The sequence below is a fragment of the Haliaeetus leucocephalus genome, unplaced genomic scaffold (assembly GCF_000737465.1).
Source record: "Haliaeetus leucocephalus isolate CR32 unplaced genomic scaffold, Haliaeetus_leucocephalus-4.0 Scaffold932, whole genome shotgun sequence".
Lineage (NCBI taxonomy): Eukaryota > Metazoa > Chordata > Aves > Accipitriformes > Accipitridae > Haliaeetus > Haliaeetus leucocephalus.
This window is the reverse complement of record NW_010973368.1, coordinates 16,302,008-16,323,165: the sequence shown is the minus strand read 5'-3', so window position 1 is coordinate 16,323,165 and position 21,158 is coordinate 16,302,008. Positions and strand designations below refer to the sequence as shown.

Genomic DNA, 21,158 nt, shown 5'->3' with positions numbered 1-21,158 from the left:
TGCCCGTTACCTAAAATCAACTCACTGCTGAAAGTACTTCGACCTATTGACCTAACTTAGGTTGATTCCCAGTACAGACATATAGATATATTCAGACAAACTCTTCGCAGCAGAACTTCTAACATTTGCTTTAGATTTTTCACCTCAGATCCTGCTGAGGTGATATGTACAAACAAGAACAAGGAGCTACCCTCCTTGCCTTCTGTGAAGAGAAAGGCACAGCTACTACCAAAATAGTGATATTTTTCCCACAGGCTGCACGGCTTGTTCATTACAATACCGAGGTTACCATCTAAGCAAACTAAAGATGTACAGACTGAAACTTTTCTTTGGTGTATCGCTCTGGAATAAGCAGGGAAGTCTCATTTTGTGAGTCCATTCAATCCCTCAGTGCTGATAAAAATAAATACCCACCTTTTTCCAGGCTAAGCTATCTAAATGTATTTCCTGAGGAAAGAGGATGTGTTTAGCTCCTGAGAACAGGCAATTTCTTGAGCTTCTGTCAAAAGAAGGAATATTCTCCTCTAAGTCATGTGGGGATGCCCGCATGTCGCTTTTGCTACAGTCATTAGATTTCTGCTGCAATTCTCCTTATTAAGAGCTCCATAAATCTTTTCCTGTACTGTCTAAGCATTCAGCTCAAGCTTCCTGTCTAACATATTATTCCTGAGCCTGATGTAAAGCTACAATCTCTTTGTGCAAGTTCCCATGCTGCAATGCATATCTGCACACAAGTGCAGAATGGCAAACATATTTTCACTTCCTGGTGGAATTTGCTGCTAAATATAGTAAGCAAACATGACAAAGAAGTTTGCTTAGGAAGTAGGTGGTAAATGCATTTCAAAGACAACCACTGACTGGGAACAGGAGTGATAAGAAAATAGATTTCAGGTAGCACAAGCCAATGTTTTGTACTGATGTGAAAATTACAGGTAAAAAAACTACACGAAAAACAATGCATTCAATTACATGATATCATCTTTGTTTTAGGATACAAAACAATTACCTAGCCTTACAAAGAATTAATCAGGATCTGGAGGATAAACTTTACAGAATGGTAAGTTATCATAAGTGAACTTTTTTTTTTATATTACATGTGGTTTTATGGTTCTTAAGACATAGGACAAACATATATGTAGCTATCACAAAAAATCCCTTCACACTCCAAATGCAGTATGCTTAAAAAAGATATATGACTTTATCAGTATCATGATCTAGAGCTCAAGCTGTGTACGATGGCATAGCTCCATCAATTTAAATGGAGATTGCATTGGCTGATGATCTGGCTGTGTAAATTGTACCTTTAAAATAATTCTGGTTAATTTAGTTAATAACTTCATGGGTTTTAAATATTTATGTTTTCATTAAGTAACAAATTTAAATAAGGTACTCTAAGGTTTTCTTATGCTTCTTAGATACTTTCACTCAGCTTTTATTAAGTGATTTAATAGAGCTTGGATGGTCTGAATTTTATATGCTGTCATAACTATCAATCTCAGTGTATTAATTTCCGATCTGCATGTGTCTGCAACTACAATGTCAGTGTCACTGTCACAGGCCAATTAATAACTGAGCGAGGAAATCACTGCACCATTTATGGGCTCCACATCTAAGACTAATATTGCAAGACACAGCACCACTCACTCAAAATAGTTTGAAGATGTTAAAAAAAATGGCAATGCCTTTAGCGCCCTGGCTCATTGCTAATGCTGCTGGGACATCATACTCACTGTTAGGAGAAAATTTACAGGGAAATGTGAGGGTAACATTTAAAGAAGAAAGGAATGACAGTTTTGCACTTCCGAAGAGCTTTAGGTGGTGAGCACAGCCTGAGCTGCTTCCTCCTCCCCTGGGTCAGTACAATCAGTTGTTCCCTGCTCCCCTTCTGCCCAGCCCCGTACCCGGCATCGCCCCAGCAAGCACAGTGCACACACACAAATACACGGTTTATAGGTCCTGATGTACAGCTATAAGGATGCTAGGATAAGCCCACCTTTTACACAAGTCTCCTATGTAACATTTGCATGGGTGGGGAGCTTGAAATGAGGGGAACAGATTACTGTGCTTTGAGAGTAAATAGGGACTATGGCAACATACTGGAGAGACACCAGCCTTTACTAAGAAACAGGAAACAAATCTTTGAAAATGTCATCGTTCTTATCTCAGGAGTCTGTTTAAATAGCTGACAATGAATAGAGTACTGATGCTTTGTAACTGGCTAAAAACAGGGCAGAGTTACAGCTGGGTTATAGCTGATATTTATTCATAAATATATGTATAAACACTGTACAAGCATAAATAACATTTGATCTCATGTTATTGGTTTTTTTCTCCACTCTTCCTTTGTTATATTCTTTTTCCTTTTACCCGAATCACTTAGGGATTTTGTCTTCATCTGTGGCCTAGCAGTTATTACATATGCACTACAAAAGATAAATAAAGTAGAGGCATTCTGACTGGTAAACGAAATAAAAAGATTAGAAACATAGAAGGAAGGACTCCAGAAAATCCATGCTTTTTTATCAGGTATTTCAGATCAAAGCAAAGAATTTGTAAACTGCATTTCAGCATCCACTTAAAAGCCTGAGAAATTATTTCAGAGAACAGCACAGAAAGAAGGAAGACTGGTTCTATGGAGCACTGTACCTTTCTTTCTCCCACTAATATGAAAGTCATTGAAGGTAGCTTTAGAGCCTTGAAGAAGATCAACCAGGCTCTGTACACCACTTAACTCCAGACTGCTTTGCCTTCTGAAACATTGAAACTGAAGACATAAACCAAAACAAATGTCAAAGGGAAACTCTATTAAAAGCAAAAAGATGAGAAAAATAGTACCATATTTGATTTAGATCAGCCAAACCATTTGATTTTCAGGGCACTCCAAAAACCTTCAATACTTCAGAGAAAGTTGGATTAAATAACAGCTGGTCTGGTTAATCAACAGCTTATGGTAGACTGGGCTCTTGGATACCTTTCTCTCCCTTTCCTGCTTAGGAGGAACAGCTGTGTTTATTTTTTTGTCTAATTTAGTCAGTTTGCCATTCCAAAATCAAAAGCCTTTGATTTCTCTACCTTTATACAAATCCAAATATATAAACCATCGGTTTACTTTCTCCTTCTGTCTCCTACCCCATCCCTCTACATACACACATATTTATGTATACACACACATATATATATACACTCAGATTCTTGCACAAGTTTTGACCATATAATGTGTCCAAATGCAACAAGTAGGGAAAAGAAGACTCCTGGCGCAGTGGTCCCTCGCTCCCCCTGCCTGCAGGTGACCTGGGATGCTCCCAGGACACCACTTTCTCCCTGCCCTTACAGGTGACCCACAACTCCCCCTCTCCAGTGACTGGCCCCAGCTCATAATTCATCTAGGACTCCACCTTGGCCTCCCTCTTCTAATGTTTTTTGGTATCCTGAATTTTAAAGACTTTCATGCCTTCTATTGGTATAAGGGATGTAAAAAATAATCATTAATTCATCAGCAGTCACAGAAAAGAAGCTGAAGTAGCAGTTATTTTTCTTCTAGGCTCTGCTTCCTTTTGAGTGCTAATCTATAAAATATTTAAAAATATTTGAAAGCACACTTCTGATCACAGCAAATGGTATCCAACTGAAACCTCTGTCTCATCAGAACTCGAAATAAAAATGTAAAATATAAACCACAGTGTCTATGTTGGCTAAGAGCTAAAAAATGCAATCCTGAAATCAGGGGAGACTTTGCTGTATTAAACTGGGGGAGACAAAACGCATGGTACAGTAGAGGCAGATGTAGCACAGAACTAAAATTCTGCTGTCACTACTCATAAAACTCCTGTTCTTACCGCAGTCGGGGTCTTTAACTGGAGATTTGTTTGGTCTTGCAACCACTGGTTAAGCAGGGGAATATACAGGCTGTCTTCTTAAATAATTAAGATTTATAACTCTTTTATTCCATTAAGATGTGGGAAAAGACTAAGCAGAGTCCTCAAATTTTGCACTGTGATTCCACCACAGGACTGTTCAGTTAAAGAACATTTTAAAATATCTAGTTCCAGTTGTCACCAGTAGTCTTCACTTTCCCTTACACTTTTCTGAGTTTCCCGAGGGGAAGCAGCAGAAAAACCAATGCACCCGCTTTGTAAACCCTTACTCACACATACCCCTTGGTCTGCCAACCCATCTCCTTGAGGGCCTGCTGCCAAACCAAAAGCTCCGGTTCTTCACAGTGTCATCCCCAGTCCTGTTGGGTTTGGTTCCTGTTTTTAAGGAAGGAAATTTCTTTCTTCTCCCTCAGTGCCAGTTCAGGACCTTTCGGTAGCATAGACAATACCGAATGCTGTCAGACATCAGTTGAGACTGCTGTCAGTCCAGACGTGTCTGGACTCCTACACTCCGCGGTGTAGGAGATGCTGGGCACCAGCTCCACCAGCCCTGCCAGGCTCCCCGGCGCAGCCCCAGCCACTGGGGCTTTGGTTCTCGCCTCCGCAAAGCCAGCATCCTCCCTCTGCACACAGTGCATTGTACCTTTTATCATCTATCAAGGTAAAAACTGTTACATCACAATAATGCCTGACTTTTCACTTACATTAAGGCAGGCTGGGGGCTGTGGCTCAGCCATAAATTTGGAAGAAATTATTATATAAACCAGCACTAAAGAGGGATTTGTGTTAAGGAAGATCAGGTCTGAAACGCTGCACTATCTGAGCACTGCACTGATTTTTATCCTGTTTCTTCCTCTGCCTATGAGCTGGAGGAGGACTAAGAGGGACAGCAAATACTTTAAGAGTATTTAATTAAGAGTTGTTTATCCAACTCTTAAATATCTGGGGCTTTCCAGTCTGCTGGCCTCAATATATACCTAAGCATCTCCAGCTGGGGAAATCCAAAGATGAATTAAATATGAGCTGGGCAATTTTAAGTGGTGCTCTGAGACTTTGTGTCAGGGGAATGTTATTTTAAAGGAAGCAGCTTGCTGGGTGCCCAGGCCAGGAAAGTAAAGAATATGGAAAGTAGTGAGGAATTTGATGAACAATTTCAGTCAGGCATTAAAAGCATCTGACTACCGAGGCCAGCCCAGTGCTTTGGCTTTGGAATTTAAACCAGTCACTAGATTGCACCTGAGTCTCCCATAACAGCTACCAGTCACCCCATAATATGGTTTAAATCACAAGTGAAAGATGAAGGCAATAGAGAAAAAGCCTGTTTCTGACACAAACCTAAGGAAAGCAGGAGCCCAACGTGCTTATGTTCTTGCATGGAACATGACGACTTTGACAGTGACTTTGAATGGAGTGATTTAAAGCACATCTTTTTCATTTTCTTTCCTTTATGAAGATTAAGTTTCTTCCCCCCCCACACTGTATGTCCCATGAAAATCAAATAGAGATGACCTAAATATACTTAAAAGGATTTGCATCCCAAAGACAAGAAAAGTTTAGAGTCAGCTCAACCTGACAGGCTCATTTGCTCACATTCAGTGAAGACAGCTGTGAATTTCAAGAGAAATTTATACTGGTTGGTTAGTTAAGGCAGAAGCCAGAGAAAGTCCATGCTTTGTGGACTAAAACAACTGGAAAATAACATTTCTAAGGAAGGAAATGACCATAAATGCCACAGAAACTAGTCATTTATAAAAAAAGCAGTTGAAAAAATGCATTTCTAAGAGGTCTTCAGGTTTCATCTTTTTATGCTTACAGGCATTTTGTGCTAAAGATCTCCATCTCTCACTCTTTTCAAACTCATTTTCCAGGTAAAAAAAATTGCTAAATAGGTGCTAGGACCACCCTTTTAAACCTACACACATTAACACCTGTAGCAACTACACAGGCTCAGACTGAGTAGATCCATTAGTTTTGCAGTCAAATAAATGAATCCTCCTGGGTAAATTGGGAACATGACTCCGCCTTGCAGGAGCAGCAGGCTTTCAGACATCTTCAGTCCTTTCTCTCTCAATAGAGATTCAGTTCCCATTGTTATCCCATTGTTATGCAGCTGGCAGGGTGATCCTTCTTCCCAAGGGACTCGTAAGGCAGTCCAGCCTCTTCCTAATTGCTGTAGATGAATACAACGTCATGAGAGACTGTTCTGGAAACTACTTTCCATTTTTCCAAAGCCATGGGACTATTCTGCTCTGTCTCTCCCTCTCAGTAGGAAATCTTCCACAAGTACGAGAAGCCTAAGGAAGCTGTAACGGCAGCTTCCATCCAAAAATGATGGACACTTCTCACTTCCAACATCATCTCTGCTGCATGATGACAGAACTCTTTCCTTCTCAACATGTGTCTTATCTCTTGGCCCCCAGTATGCATTTCTGATACCTGAGGTTTTCGATCATTTTCTTCATCCTGATCTCCATGGGCTGGTCTCTGTCTCTCAGGGCACCTCCTGGAGCTACCATCTTGACCATCCAGAAATAGAAAAATCTGTTGTTTTCAAAGTAGCTGAAAATAATAGAAATATTTCTGGGATGTGGGTATCTTTGACCTTTGCATTTCTTGTAAGTGCCTTGGTCCTTTGTGATTATCTGCCAATTCAACACAAAGAAAGGGAAAGCAAGAAGAAGTAAGAATAAGCCTGAAAAGGTGGTCTGTAGCAGGCACTTCACATCTCAAAGTCCTTCACAAAACTGGTGTCATCTATGAATGTGGAAAACAAGGCACAGAAGAGGGAAGTGTCTTAGCCAAGGTCATCAAGAGGCAAGGAGCAAATTTCCATGTAACTTCTAGGCCTTCTCTATCCAAATCCACTGCCTACAAACAAGATCAAAAGACTTTCTAGTTTCTCTTGGAACTAATTTACAATGCCAATTACTTATCTCGTGTTTACAAAATAAGTAGGAAGTGGCAAAGACAGGGTTTATCATAGAAGAAAGGAAAAAAAAAAGCATATACGAGAAGAGTATTTGTCCATTTAGTCTAGGTCCTTATAGGGGGTTTCTGTCATCTGTTTCTATAATCTTTTTTATTTCTAAATAAAGAAAATTACTTCTTGGAAATAGTATAGCAGCTACAGAACTCAAACCCATGTCATTTTGTCTGTACAGGAGGGAATGTGGAATTAATTGACATAACAAAACAATTACTTTTGTGGAGAGAAAATGAAAAGAGGGATGGAGAAAGACTGATTTGTATATTGCCTTGTTCTAATTGCATCCCTTATGCTCACAGAACAGTACTACAGTTGTGTAGGATCATCAACATCATAAGATCTTGGGTCAATTTTATTATCACAAGTGGCCTGTACCTCCAGCAGAGTCCTTTTTGCACACTAGAAATGTAATATGTAATCTTGTACTTTTTTCTTTTCCTCTTTCTTTTTTCCTCCAGAAACAAACATTTCTTCTTTCAATCTACTGTCACTAACACAGCCTCAGAAGATACTATTACATTGACTTCAGGGTATTAGCATCAGTCAACACCATCTCTATTCCCTCCAGCTATAATTTATTTAACATTTTTATTATCCAGCAGGATAATAAAATTATCTACCCTGGCAAGGCATACCACTGATGTGAAATGTGGGAGACAATAGGTACACAGAAAGACTATAAGCACATTTTGTCAACTTTATCTCAATTGCTAGTAGAAAGAGCATAGGCTGTGAAGCTAACTAGCTGGCTTAGAAAAGCTTTTAATAAGCTGATAGGTAAGATATTTTTTTCAAGCATAATTGCAGTGCTGGAGGAGACCAAGGAATGTGATGGGAAGTAAATAAAACCATGCCTCTGGCTTCCGACAAGCCGGTCCTGCTGTCAGTGCGGTTAGCAAAGAACTGATCATGTTCATTTATAAACAGCAGATCCTTAGTGCTGCTGGTTTCCTAAAGAACTGGTCCTAAGTCAGCAGGATAAAACAGTTATAAACTGGGAAGAAACTTTTTGCCACAGAAGGTATCTAGTGCCTGGAGTAAAGTCCTGAGCACTTGAAAAAGATGAGCAGCCAGCTAATTCATGCTTAGAGAAGCAACCAGCATGTGCAATGATACCCTGTTCATCCATATTTTATATCAAAGAGTGTATCTAAGCAGAACCCAGACTAGGAATGACAGGACCCTTCCCCAGCCTAAGGCCAGCTTTGTTTTCACTCATTGAATTTAGATAAAGTATCCCTGTTTATAACTTAAATTTGCTGCTCAGATTTCCATTCCAAAAGAGCTGGATAAAAGGCAACATGTGCCTTTACCCTGAGCTCATGTTAGACACAGGGTATTTGTTGAACTGAAAACCTCCAGAATATTTCCAGATGACACTGTGACAAGAAGACCTTTAGCAGGAGGTGCAGATGTAAGCACTCTTTATTATAATGTCCTTTAACTCAGTGTATGCTGTGTAGATTGGCCTTATTTCAAATAAGGAGCAAACCTCTACAGTCGTCAGTGTTAAGTTGTATGAACTGACGTACCCTACTCAGAAAGGCAATATTCCTACTGACCTCAATCAATGCATGCTTGCCCCCATGAAGAAACATTAAAGACCAGCACTAGTATACTTTTGTACTGGGAAGAAAAATAACCATCCTGCATATGTTTTACAAATCACTTGCAAAGAAAAGCATGCCTTTACTTCACAACAGCACTTCACTAACCAGATTTCTTTCTGTGATACGTTATTAATTATACACCAGTGTCACTTCTTTTTTTTTTTCTTCTACTGGTATGGAATTACATTTCAAACCTGTGACATGGGGTAGTCAAGGAAACAAATCTTTATAAGACCTTTGCTAGTACAAGGTTGAATATGAGTTTAAGAGCAAATCATTCTTCAAGTGAAATGCCATAGAGCATGAGATCAAAATCCTCAGACAAAACGCTACCACCACACAATGTTATCTTTAATAACATTATACTGTTTGGAAATCAGGAAGAGAAATCAGATTCTGCTGCAGGTCATTTTTTGATCAGAAACCAGTGTTGTTTATTAAAAAGGATAAATTCTATAATTTAACTCTGATGGACAAATTATATCAGGTCAGTAATTTAGACTTGAGGCTACACATCATTTCTCAAAGAAAAAAATGCTGCTTATTTTCATAGCTCGGTTTTGCAGAATAAATCTTTTAAAGTGTTATGGACACAGAAGATGCATCGGTAGCACATCTATATACCAAGTTCCTCTGATCTACCATAAAAAGAAGAAAATGCCAAGCTTGAACATCCCACTATGAATTATATTCCTCTATTTTTCTTCTATCAAAAGGTCCACAGGAATCAGAGAAAGGGGTTAAAAAAGTAAACCTCTCTATGCCTAAACTCTATCCTCCTCCTCTTGCAACTCTTTTAGTAGAGGGGCAAAGTAAATTATAACAATTTCAGCTGACAAATAAATATCTTTCCTGACAAATACCTTTCTTGCTTTGTCTTTCCCTTGGTATGTCTTCCTGAAATCCATCCCCAACTCTAAATGACTTTTCCCCCTCATTCAAGCCAGGTTTTTTTAATCCTTTATGTCTCGGAATAGCCTTGGTCCTGGGCTTGGATCTTGGAAACAACTGACCAGGTATACACAAGCACATCAGAATGTCTCAGTAAAGTATTTTCCCACTCTTCTCTTCTGTGATTTCTTAGCTATGTCTTGGCTTTGTTTTCTGTCTCTTCTCGCTGATAGCTCTAAAGGCATTTGAGAGCAATTGCCTGAAGTATCTTGCTGGTCATGTGGTATGTGGATTTCACTATCTGCTGTATCAATTTGCTGGATTTTCTTAAAACTGTTTCCTACCTAGCCATATTTTCAGTCCTGCTGCCTCTATACACATCTTAATTATTGCAGAAGATATGTATGGAAAAATACATCTCTGTATTTTGGAAAATTATGAATATCCCAAACATTCACAATCTATGGAATTTTTCAATGAGCTTAATTTAAGTAAAGTCATACTTTTGACTATTCTTCCCCAATGTACCATAGAATAATCTGGCATGAGAAGGATTAGAAAAGACTTGATTTAATTATATGCTCTGTCTGAGCAAATACAATTCAATTAAGGAAGATGTGATTATTAAATCTAAAATACATTAGCATACATCAATCAGCTGTACGAGCTTTAAATTAATAAATAGTTCTTCTGCAGTTAGCCAACTACTAGACAGAGAATCAGAATTAAAACCTCTAATAAAATTAGCCCAAGTCTCTCAATGCATTTTTTAAAGCATAGTTTACTGACTGAATCTTTATGCACCAGCTGTAGTACGCTCAATGAAGTTTGTTCCAATGTTGGGTGATGTTTAAGTAGTAATGGATTCTGTTTTGTCAGAAAATGTAGTTTTCTGTGTTGCGGGACTAATTGAAGAGAGCACGGTACAATACATTGGGATGTTTTTGTCTCAAATTGCCTGATACTTTCAGGTTTCTTTCAAAACTTCTAAACTTTCCTGTTTAAATATTTTAGCAATTTTTCTTTCAGATTTCTAGTGTGGATACAGAGAGATATCAAAGAATGCAGTGCATACATAGACAAAGGACATCAAATACAGTAAAACTTTAATTTCTATACAAGATGCCAGGAAGGCAGATTAAAGGCAGAGTTGTCTAAGTTATCAATTATTAAATCTGTCTTATCAAGATAGATTTAATTCCTTCTAACAGGGTGCAGCCTTTCAATACCCAACTCAAGATGCTAATGAGAGGTGTCTCAATGAGGAATTCGGTTTTGTTAGATCTCCAAAAACAGCCTAGTAAGAAAATGTAAGGAGTGCAAAACATGGCCATGTCAACCTGCTGCGCTATGATTTCCCACGCGTAAAGCTCAAGCCATCCGACTTCATGGGGTGGACATAAGGAGGAAGCTGAGTGAGCAAACCCCTCCCCTGGAGCCACCCCAGGAGTGGCAGTGCCCCTCTGCCCTTGGCTGGAGTCCTGGGACAAGCCCACCCCACGAGCAGGAGAGAGTCCTGCACTGGGTACTGCCAGCAGGTCACAGAAAGCAGAACTTTTTCGCCTCAGGCTGAATGTTCCTGCTTAATCACTCCTTTTTTTTTTTTTTTTTTTCCCCCCGGTTATATTTTTCTTCCTAGAGTGCACTGGGGAGGGAAATAGTCTGTAGGCAGGAGACATGCTGACAGCCCTGCATGAAGCTCTGCGCCAAGGAAAGCAGCTGTCTCCCCTTCCCAGGGTGACTGGAGAATTATCTCCCTGATACATGCTTCCCCAGTACCTGCTCTGCTCCTGTGAATTTTCATACTGTTATATTAATGTCTCCACATCTCAGGGTTCCCAGTTACAGTGACGCAGGAGCTCAGTAAATATAACATCACGGGGAGAAAATTCATCTGAACAAGGCTTATTTTACTCCACAGTGACACACGTAATTGGCTTTATCTGCTGCAATGAGATTTTGATAAACCCGCGTACATGGTCTTGCCCAACTTTCCATTGCTCAACTTCCAAGAATTTTTCCTCTGGGTAAATAGCCAGAGGTGAAAAATAAAGAGTGAGAGTGGGAATATATTCCATGAGGAAGAAGAAATACAGGTCAGAAGCCCTTTTGGAAAAGAGTGCTAAAGGAGCATGGATCTACCTGCTTCTTCCAGCATTTTAACTACATATACTCTTCCTTAAGCTGATTATCACAATTCTAAAGGCTCAGAGATTAGAATGAGGAATTTTAATGGCAATTTCCACACAGGGGCTAATGCCAGCTAGCTTCATTGTCTCCAAGGAAGAGTTCCCAGTAGACTGCTGAGAGTCAGGAGCCATCAATATAATTCCTGGTCAGAGAGCCTCCCTATCCTACAAGAAAAATAGGATAGAAATCAGGATGCCCAGGAAAAGAGTTGCTAACTAGGCATGTGGCTTTAGGTGGCAAATCTGGGCTCTGTGGAATCCTGATCCATTTGCTATGAGGAAGAGAAGCTGTTTGGTTTAGCTGTACTCTGCTAAAGCAAATAGGAAAGTACAGGCTGTGGAACTGGTGAGGTATACCAGCCAGGCTATCAACCTAAATAACAAAAAGGGGATTGAAAGGAAAAAAAAGAAGTGTTTTCATATGCTGTAAAATCAAGGCGTCAAGGATAAAACCAATCCAGTCATCAAGGGCTATGAAAAGAGACTCTCTAGCTGCCTATATGCCAGCACTAAGAATCTAGTAATAAACTAGAAGAATTAGAAGCAATGTGTGTGCATTGGTGCTGAACTATGACTGAAGCTCATGGAAAAGACTTGTGTGACTAAAAGGTTAAAATTAGCTTGTTTGGGATAGATCAAGTGGATTGCAGAGCTTGGGCATGGCACTCTGTATTCTGCCTGGTGACTCTAAAATAGTAGTCTTGAATATTCCTCAATTATTAATAGAAGGCAGAGGCAGATCACATGCTAGTCTGTGCCTGCTACAGACCATAACACTGCAACAAGTTGTGCAATATCTCTATAAACAGCTATTTTTAGCACACAGGTGAAAAGGATTCTGTCATCTTTACCTTTAATGACCTATGCTGATGGTCACTTATAACCAGTACAGAGTTCTTTAGTAGTGGGTAAAAAAAATTATAGTAACAATTTCCTGATTATGAAAATGCTGCATTAACATGAAAGAATTCTCTTTTAGCCTTCATTATGATAAATACAGGGACTCATCTTTGAACTAAAATGAGTTGTAGCTTAAGGGTAAGAGATCATGAATTTATTACATCTGATATCTGTACACAGAATAAAATCCAAACCAGTGATATATGTATTTGATGCAAAAAAGAGTGAATCTTGCAAAACTGATAATTATTTTGAGCCAAACCATCCAGGAGAAAAGATTTTACACACTTACCAATCACCATTCACATTGCTTTGCTAAAAACAGAACTCACATTTAGGAATAAAAGAGAAGAAAGCTATGATTAAAAAACTTTAAGAAAAGAAGTAAAAATTGCTATATAAAATGGAAACTGTACAAGTAGCAAGTGGAAAGAAGAACTGTTAGCAGTCAATACCAATTACAAGCTCTGAAATATATACAATAGATAAAGGAAGCAAAAAGATACAGGAAAAGAACTTGTAAGATATTAGGTATCATAAGGCAGCTGAAGTTCATCTAACTAGAAGAAATGTAAACAATGACTTTGGTATTTTACCTACCAGGCATGGTGGAGTGTGCATTGGCTTTAGTACTGTAATGGAGAAGTCAATGAGCTTTTTGTGTGCAGGAAAATAAGATTTTTTATATCATGAGATGGCAAAATATTTTGTATTTTGACAGTAACTGAGGATGATAGGAAACACAGATAACTAAAAATGGATGGTTTTAACTTTGCAACTCTTTATAAACACAGATTCAGGTTTTGAAATGACCGTATCAAACATAAATTTGAGGTTTTAACATGTATTACTAAGAAATCCGAGAACCATGGAGAATTTCGAGCAGATTGAAAGAAAACTAATATGCCATTATACAAAAAATGGAAATACAATAAGCAGTGAACTAGAGGTCTTAGGAATTTTTTTCCTAAGAGCTTCACTCTCAGCCACCTACTAGATTTTCAACAAAGTTAATACAGGGAAGCACTAATCAGAGCTTAAGGCAAAATGTGTGCTTCATGTCACCTACTTCTAGCTTATTACTTAAGTAAGTATAAGGGCTCAGCTAGTCCCCGGGCTTCTCTCTAGTCGAATAAGAGGAAGAAACATCTCCACAATGTGCCTGTCATCTTGAAACAGGTGTCCAAGCACATGGTCATAAACCCCCTTTGGGCACACCTCTTCCACTGACTAGAGACTAAACAAGCAGCTTTATCCAGCGCCTTACTTGTAGATGGTGAGGTGAGGTTAAGTTGTGAGAGATGAATACCAGGCTCCTGTGACTGCAATAATACTCTGTCATTCAAAGCTATTAATCCCTTCCTATGTTCACCCTGGGTATCCGTGTTTCTTCTTTTGTGTCCTAAAAGAGAAATATACTTTAAATGATCCTTCTTAAGGAGAAAAAAAAGACTGAAGACTTCAAAAATTTAAGTAGAGCAGAAAAAAGGATAGTCCTGTCTATTAAAAAGTTGTGCCATGAAATTTGATTTACTTGAAAACAATGTATCAAACTGGCAAGAACAGCAAAACAACTATTAAAACCAAGTCAAGAATCATTACTTAAGTATGCAGAGCTTTCCTCAAGGGCCTGAAGCATACTTCCTTTTCTAAATATGGTTTTCATATTTACAGTGCTCTGTTAAGCCGAGAGCACTGCAGAATTAGCAGATAGCTACCCAGTGCTAGGCATTAATGATGAGAGTTTCAGGTGCTTTTCTTTTTACATACATTATCTAAACATTATACTCATATTCCAGGCATGATTCTCTAAGTTCAACATCAGTAACTGTTTGGTAGTATGCAGGGCTGACAGGATATGGTCTTGTATAGATGACTGTACAAGTAGGATCCCTAAATACCATTCTATGTTTAGCAGGGTACAAAATTCCGTATTTTGCTCTTTCCTGGCTTAGCTATTACTGTTGTTCCAACAGTACTTTTTTAAACAAAACAGTTCCTCTACCAAGGCCTGAGGGTTATAAAAGCTTTGATTCATTAAAAAGGGGAGAGCAGATTTAACCTGAAGTGAACAAAGGCTTTGCACAACCTGAAGGGTGTGTCCGTAGCTTAAAGTCTGTGGGTTTTTAAATCAAAATCTGATGAGCTCCAAGGGCTTAGATCATCCTCTTCTAAGGTCTCAATTGTTGGAGAAAGCCTCAGAGCAAGGCCATTTCTACAAAGATCCTCCTACAAATTTTCTGAGCTTCTCCACCTGCTATCATCTTTGCTTGCAATCTTCCTTCTGCCAAACACACTAAAGTCAGCTCAGCTTTGTAGCAGCATACTGGGTTTTGAAGAGAGTTGCTGTAGTCCTATGCTGTGTGATGAGATCGCAGTGTGTCCACACATCTTTCCCCATCCTACTCAGGCTGTGTTCCCTCCTCCTGCATCAACAACTGATGCCCTAGAGTAATTCTGCAGAGATTTCCAATACTGCCGCATGAGAAGTTCATGCTCATGATGTCAAAATCTGCTAACACAATTAGGAGAGACCGAGATTCCTCACTCTGTCTTCTAAATGATTGACTGTCTCAGAACTTTCTATTTCTGCCATTACACTATCAAGTGAGTTTCAAGCAAGTATTCGCCTGGAGAGAAAGAGTGACAAAATCAGGTTTAATAGTGTCAATGTAGGTTTCATAGTATGAATGTAACAGTTATTTTTAAGCATAACCTTGCTTCCATTGATTTCAATAGCAAAACTCTGGGGGACACATATAGGTACCAAAGTCAACTCTTAGCTCCAACTTTTTCATGTTGAAAATGACTCAGTAACTGGATGAATACTTCCTTTTAATGAGATCCATGATTTTCTACTCAAAACACAAAGCTCCACCCCACACCTCTCATTCTGGAGTATGAAACGTGTTTATTGGCATATAGCTGCTGCAGGAAATAGTAGGTTGGAGGGCTCTTGGCAGGGGGTTGTTGCTTTTTGCTGTTGGGGGGTGTGTGTGTGACAACACAGTTTGTTTGCATAGGCTCAAAAAATCTGTGAATCCTTATAAAGTTACATCACTTCTTATGGAGTATGAAACACTGTATTTTCACATTCCCCCTAAATTAGAAATGTATGCTGTATACTTGTCCTGGTAACACATAAAGAGTCACCTGTGTAGAAGAAAGCTGAAGCTAGAGCATGAGGTGCACAAGAAAAGTGGCCTCAGTAGGTGCCCTGTTACAGAACAGGGCGAGCTATTGTCCTAGAGAGGACGGTAGGAGTACAAACATAAAGAAACCACGCTTCCAGTGGGCTGAGGAGAGAGTAGGATATCACTGATGGGGAAGAAAGCTTTAAGTCCAGGCACAGGGGGTTGAATCCAAGAAGTCTTCAGATGATTGACAGCCTTAATGGGAGCAGGCTGGTGGTTGGAAAATGATGGCTAGACAGAAAAGAGGAATCGTTTCTTCATGACCACAGTTTGTCAGTGGGAGGTCTGGTCTCACACTGGAAGAGTGCAATAGATTGTGAAGTGGAAAGAAGTAACAGGAATTGACAGCAGAAATGAAGAAGGAACAGAATGGTGATATAAACTGCTGTCTTTATAGTAAAACGGAACCCTGGAGAATAACCTGTTTTCATGAATTTTCTACTAGAACTCCTGAAATACAATCAAACACCTGCACCAAATGAAAGGTGCCAGGAGGAAGGGAAAATGCTCTTTGTTGATATCTTCTATTTTGATGTGTTTAATAACTGTGTAGCTGACTTCTGCACAGCTTGGGTCTGGCAGCCAGGGTTATTAAATACCATAATAGACAAGTTAACTGACAATTTTATAGAAAACATTAGCATTCCAGATATAGAGATTAGCAAGTTTGGCACCTTTGTTAGAGACTGTATCAATCATTTGTATTACTGTGGCACTCAAACTTTTCTGCCCTGAGTCCCTGGGTACAGTACAAAGAATTAAAATTCAGCAGTACAAATATTTAAGCATGAGCCAAGTTAAACAGAGGGAGGTCTTGAAACAAAACCTTCTCAGCAGGACATTGTTGTACCAGGAGAGAGTTTTTAAACTCAAAGTAAAAGCTCTTAACCTAAGTGACTTTATACAAGCAATTAAGGATAACCAAAGGGCAACATCAATAAATATTAAGGCATAGCTTATTACAGCATACACCGCATAAAAGATTCTGAATTATATTAAATTAGGATGCCAAGAATTTTAGAGCAACACAGATTGTTTCACAGGGAAAGGATATGAAATGTCAGTACAAGCAAGGACTAGAGAGGTATCTTGGACATGGTGCTTAAAGGAACTTGAAGGCAAACTTTTATACATGATCTAGCTGGGTTTTCAACAATTCTATAAAGCTAAGCATATAATAATAAGTCCCCAAAGTGATCAGAGTAGGAATAATTTTTTAGCATCCAGCTGAGGCAGACAGAGTAGAAAGCCTAGGAACATAGCTGTTAAAATACCACAAGCATCTGTCAATCCTGTCTCGTCTGCTGTGTCCATCAACAGCAGAATGCTTTTCCTCTCTCTGCTAAGGTACCTTATAGCTATCTCTAATTATACTTGTTGCAGGAAGACAGATGGTCCGACTTTTCAAAAAATATATATTTCCCTTATTATATCACAGTTGGAGAATCTGTTGGTGGAAGGAAGACTTTGTATGCAAAACAGTCTGGATGAGATTCATTCCCAAATAAAAACTTTTCTGACAATAGTAACACAAAAGTAGACCTTACCCTTCTGAGCTAGGAAAAACCTTGAACACACTTTTAAACTTGCCAGAGCCCTCCCCATTGAGCTCAACATACACTAACACTCTTCCAGTTAATCAGCAGATACCGCCATCCGTTCTCATTAGACTAAATCAGTTCCCTGGGAGATATCCCAATAAACTGGTGATCCCAATTAAACTCTTTCCAATTAATTTGCTCTTCATGGGGGTTTTAGCGTTATTTCACTTAAATCCAGTCTGAGACTTCTGCTATCCTGTGTATGACTTCAGCAGCACTTTTCCTATCAATAAGGGCTAAAGAATGCATTCCAGAGAAGGGATATGTCTTATGCAGATGCTAATTTTCAAAGCACTTCCTGATATTTGAAAGTGTGGGTGTTGAATGGCAAAGTGCTTAACTAGATTGGAAGAACCACAGCCTTGCTCACCAGTTCCCATGAGTGGTTGTCCTATTGCCTCCATGGACGCCAGGCTTATTTCTCTCAGGCATCTTCCACCTTTCCCTGTGTCCATCAAATTTCCTTCCCAGAGCAGACCTCTCCAGCTGCTGTATGCTCACAAAGAAAAATTACAATTTACTCAGTACTTTTCAACTACACAGGGCTGTACTTAAGCCTCTCTTAAATATGTTATATACAAAACGTGCACCTTTTCCTTAAGCATAATAGTGGTTGGTCATAAGTGACTGGCCGTATGTTTGCAGCAATCGTCTAGGTTTAGGGCTGAAACTCAGACACCTGCTTTGCCATAATGAAGAATGAAAAATGCCCAAGATGGAAAAGGACAGTTTCTTGCATTTGCCAACCCCCCAACTCTTAAATTTGTTTTTTAACTACATCTCCCCTCAAATTATAGCTGATGGATTTAATACATAATTTTTGATTTTTTAACAAACGAGTGTAGAAGTCAAATAATTCAAAAGAGTAAGCAGCCAGGTGTCTACAAGATTAATTACTTCATGAATATTGAAAAAACACCTTACATTTGCACTATGAAAAAGAGGATCATTTAAATCTATTTGTACAAAAGCCAAAATAAAGGGCAAGCAAATCTTATATTTCAGTTGTCAGGTTAATGTGAACACATATCCTTCATCCAAAAATAAAGTACACATTGTTCAAATATTTGCTTCTACTTAAAGCTTTTCTTAATAAATGGGCTAAAATTCTTCTTTTGTTGTAGTTTACCAGAGAACAGAAGATTAGTTCAACAGCCTTGTGATTTTTCTGCTCTTAAAGGAAGAGCTTTGCTGCAGAAAATATTACACAATTTCTGCCTGAAATTATCCCCTCAGGCCACCACTAATGTAAACATAATAGATAAATCGCTTACTTTTTAGTATGCACCATGAGAGAAAGAAATAAGCAGTTATTGTGAATTTCTGTAACATGAATAAAGCTTTTTTGGGAAATCCTTGCAACACAGTTTTAACTGCTCAATTTTGAAGTAGCAGCAGGGCAAGCAAACAAAAGGCGATTCCAGAGGAAAAAATAATTATAAAAAATATTAAATTACAGAAAAGACAATCCCAGTGGTATATAGATTTCCATAGGGGTTTACATTTCATTAGATGTGTAGATAATTACCAAGGTAGTGCGGATGTCTTTCAAAAGCCTTTGATTCCCATCATTTTACATTTGCCGCCTTCATCTGCTTGTAGAATTACATAGATCAGAATTATTATTATTTTTTACAGTGCTACTAAGCGGTACTATAAACCTTTGATGACCTTGGAGACTTTGCAGCTTGTCCACTCATTACTGAAGTGGCTCATTCCATCAAGGATGAGAAGATGCTCAGAGCTATTTTGGTACCAGATATGTCTCTAGGGCTGAGGATTTCTATAGTGAAATAGAAGCACTCAAATACTCTATGTGGGATATACAGCACACAAATGCCTCATGTACAACTTAAGCTCTGCAATGATGATTAAAGGGGCTTGAAGGCAAGAGTAAACAGAGCTTTGTGCAGGCTCTTTGCACCTGCATGAACATTCCTCTAATTGCTTAGGCTTATTTACTTTTCGTCTCACAGCCAGAACCTAGAGATAAGCTTCCACTGCAAATCAGCTTGAATAAAGCAGTCTGCACCAACAGCAGAAGGAAGTGAGCCCGTGAATGTGTTCATTTTACTTTGTAGGCATGAACAGTCCATTATTATAGCCAATTATTCCTACTTCTTCTCCCACCAAACACTGAGCAAAACATGAAAATTAAATCCTCCAAGTTGTCAGTGCACATACTTAATCAAAATGGGATACCAAGCAGATGACTGGTGGATCCAGGAGCAATGTCATAGCCTTTGCTTTCCAAGTTGTCTTCACCAGCTTAAGACAAAAATTCCCCAAAAATAAAAAAAAACGGGGGGGGGGGAGGGGGGGGGGGGTAGGGTGACACAGACATGACACATGGACAGACATGACACAATTATATGTCTAAACAAACTGGCTAACTCCAGATTAATATCTTCATACTCATTATTTCTAATTGTCTGCACCAGAAATACATGATGTGGAAGTCACGGTATGTCTCTTGTAGTGCATTCTAGCAGCCAGAATAAAGGTATTAAGTTGTCATTGTTATAAACTTGCTGTACCTTAAATATATGTTCCACATAGAAAAGGTACAGAAGACATGAGCGGTTAAATTTAAATTATGGTATAACTGATAATGCTGGTTATAAATTAGTATTTTACTCTTGTTAAGAGATGTTAAAAGGCAGGAAATGAAATGTAAGTGGTCCATTTTGCCAGTGAAGAAAAATGAAGGGCAGATCTGACCTCAGGCCTGTGCATGTTTGGAGATGACCTGTAAAAGGCAGATGACCAGTGCAATGAGAGCATTTCCTGACAGCAGTGAGCTACTCAGGGCCATGGGGGTAAAAGGAGATTGCAACAATCTGCAAAAGGATTTCTGAGCAGTGACTGACAGCATGTCAGAAACCCAGCTGTAACCTCACACATGCCCTGAGAGATTCAGAACTAGCTATTACCACTCAGGGGTTTGAGTTAAAACAGATACTTCTAATAAAGCACCAACTTACAACTATTCTGTATTAGAATCATAGAATGGTTTGAGTTGGAAGGGACCTTTAAAGGTCATCTAGTCCAACCCCCCTGCAATGAGCAGGGACATCTTCAACTAGATCAGGTTGCTCAGACCCCGTCCAACCTGACCTTGAATGTTTCCAGGGATGGGGCATCTACCACCTCTCTGGGCAACCTGTGCCAGTGTTTCACCATCCTCATCATAAAAAATTTCTTCCTTATATCTAGTCTAAATCGACCCTATTTTGGTTTAAAACCATTACCCCTTGTCCTATCGCAACAGACCCTGCTAAAAAGTCTGTCCCCACCTTTCTTATAAGCTCCCTTTAAGTACTGGAAGGCTGCAATAAGGTCTCCCTGGAGCCTTCTCTTCTGCAGGCTGAACAACCCCAACTCTCTCAGCCTTTCCTCATAGGAGAGGTGTTCCATCCCTCTGATCATTTTTGGGTCCCTCCTCTGGACCTGCTCCAGCAGGTCCATGTCTTTCCTGTGCTGAGGACTCCAGAGCTGAACGCAGAACTCCAGGTGGGGTCTCACCAGAGCGGAGCAGAGGGGCAGAATCGCCTCCCTTGACCTGCTGGCCACGCTTCTTTTGATGCAGCCCAGGACACGGTTGGCTTTGTGGGCTGTGAGTGCACATTGCTGGCTCATGTCCAGCTTTTCATCCACCAGTACCCCCAAGAAGAACAGAATAGGAACATCATTATGCCATAGTAAAAGTCAATGGTGCATCCATAAACTGACTCTTGTATGCAGCTTAGGTTTCTCTATCTCAAACAAGATATAGGAGACATAGAAAAAATACACCAAAGAGCTACAGGATGAGAAAACTGTGGAGCATGTTCCATGCAACGTGCAAATACACAAACAGGACTCTTCAGCTTGTAAAAGAAATGGTGGAGAGAGGAGGATCCCAGGAAAGAC

At 39.3% G+C, this 21,158-nt stretch overlaps 1 protein-coding gene across 1 annotated transcript in view; it reads left to right on the top strand.

The window, feature by feature from the left end:
• Positions 1-21,158, top strand: part of BEGAIN (brain-enriched guanylate kinase-associated) — a 116,255-nt gene that overhangs the window by 62,724 nt on the left and 32,373 nt on the right. Inside the window, exon 5 of the mRNA XM_010584027.1 lies at positions 991-1,057. Within this exon, the coding sequence (XP_010582329.1) occupies positions 991-1,057 (67 nt within the window). The remainder of the gene's footprint in view (positions 1-990; positions 1,058-21,158) is intronic.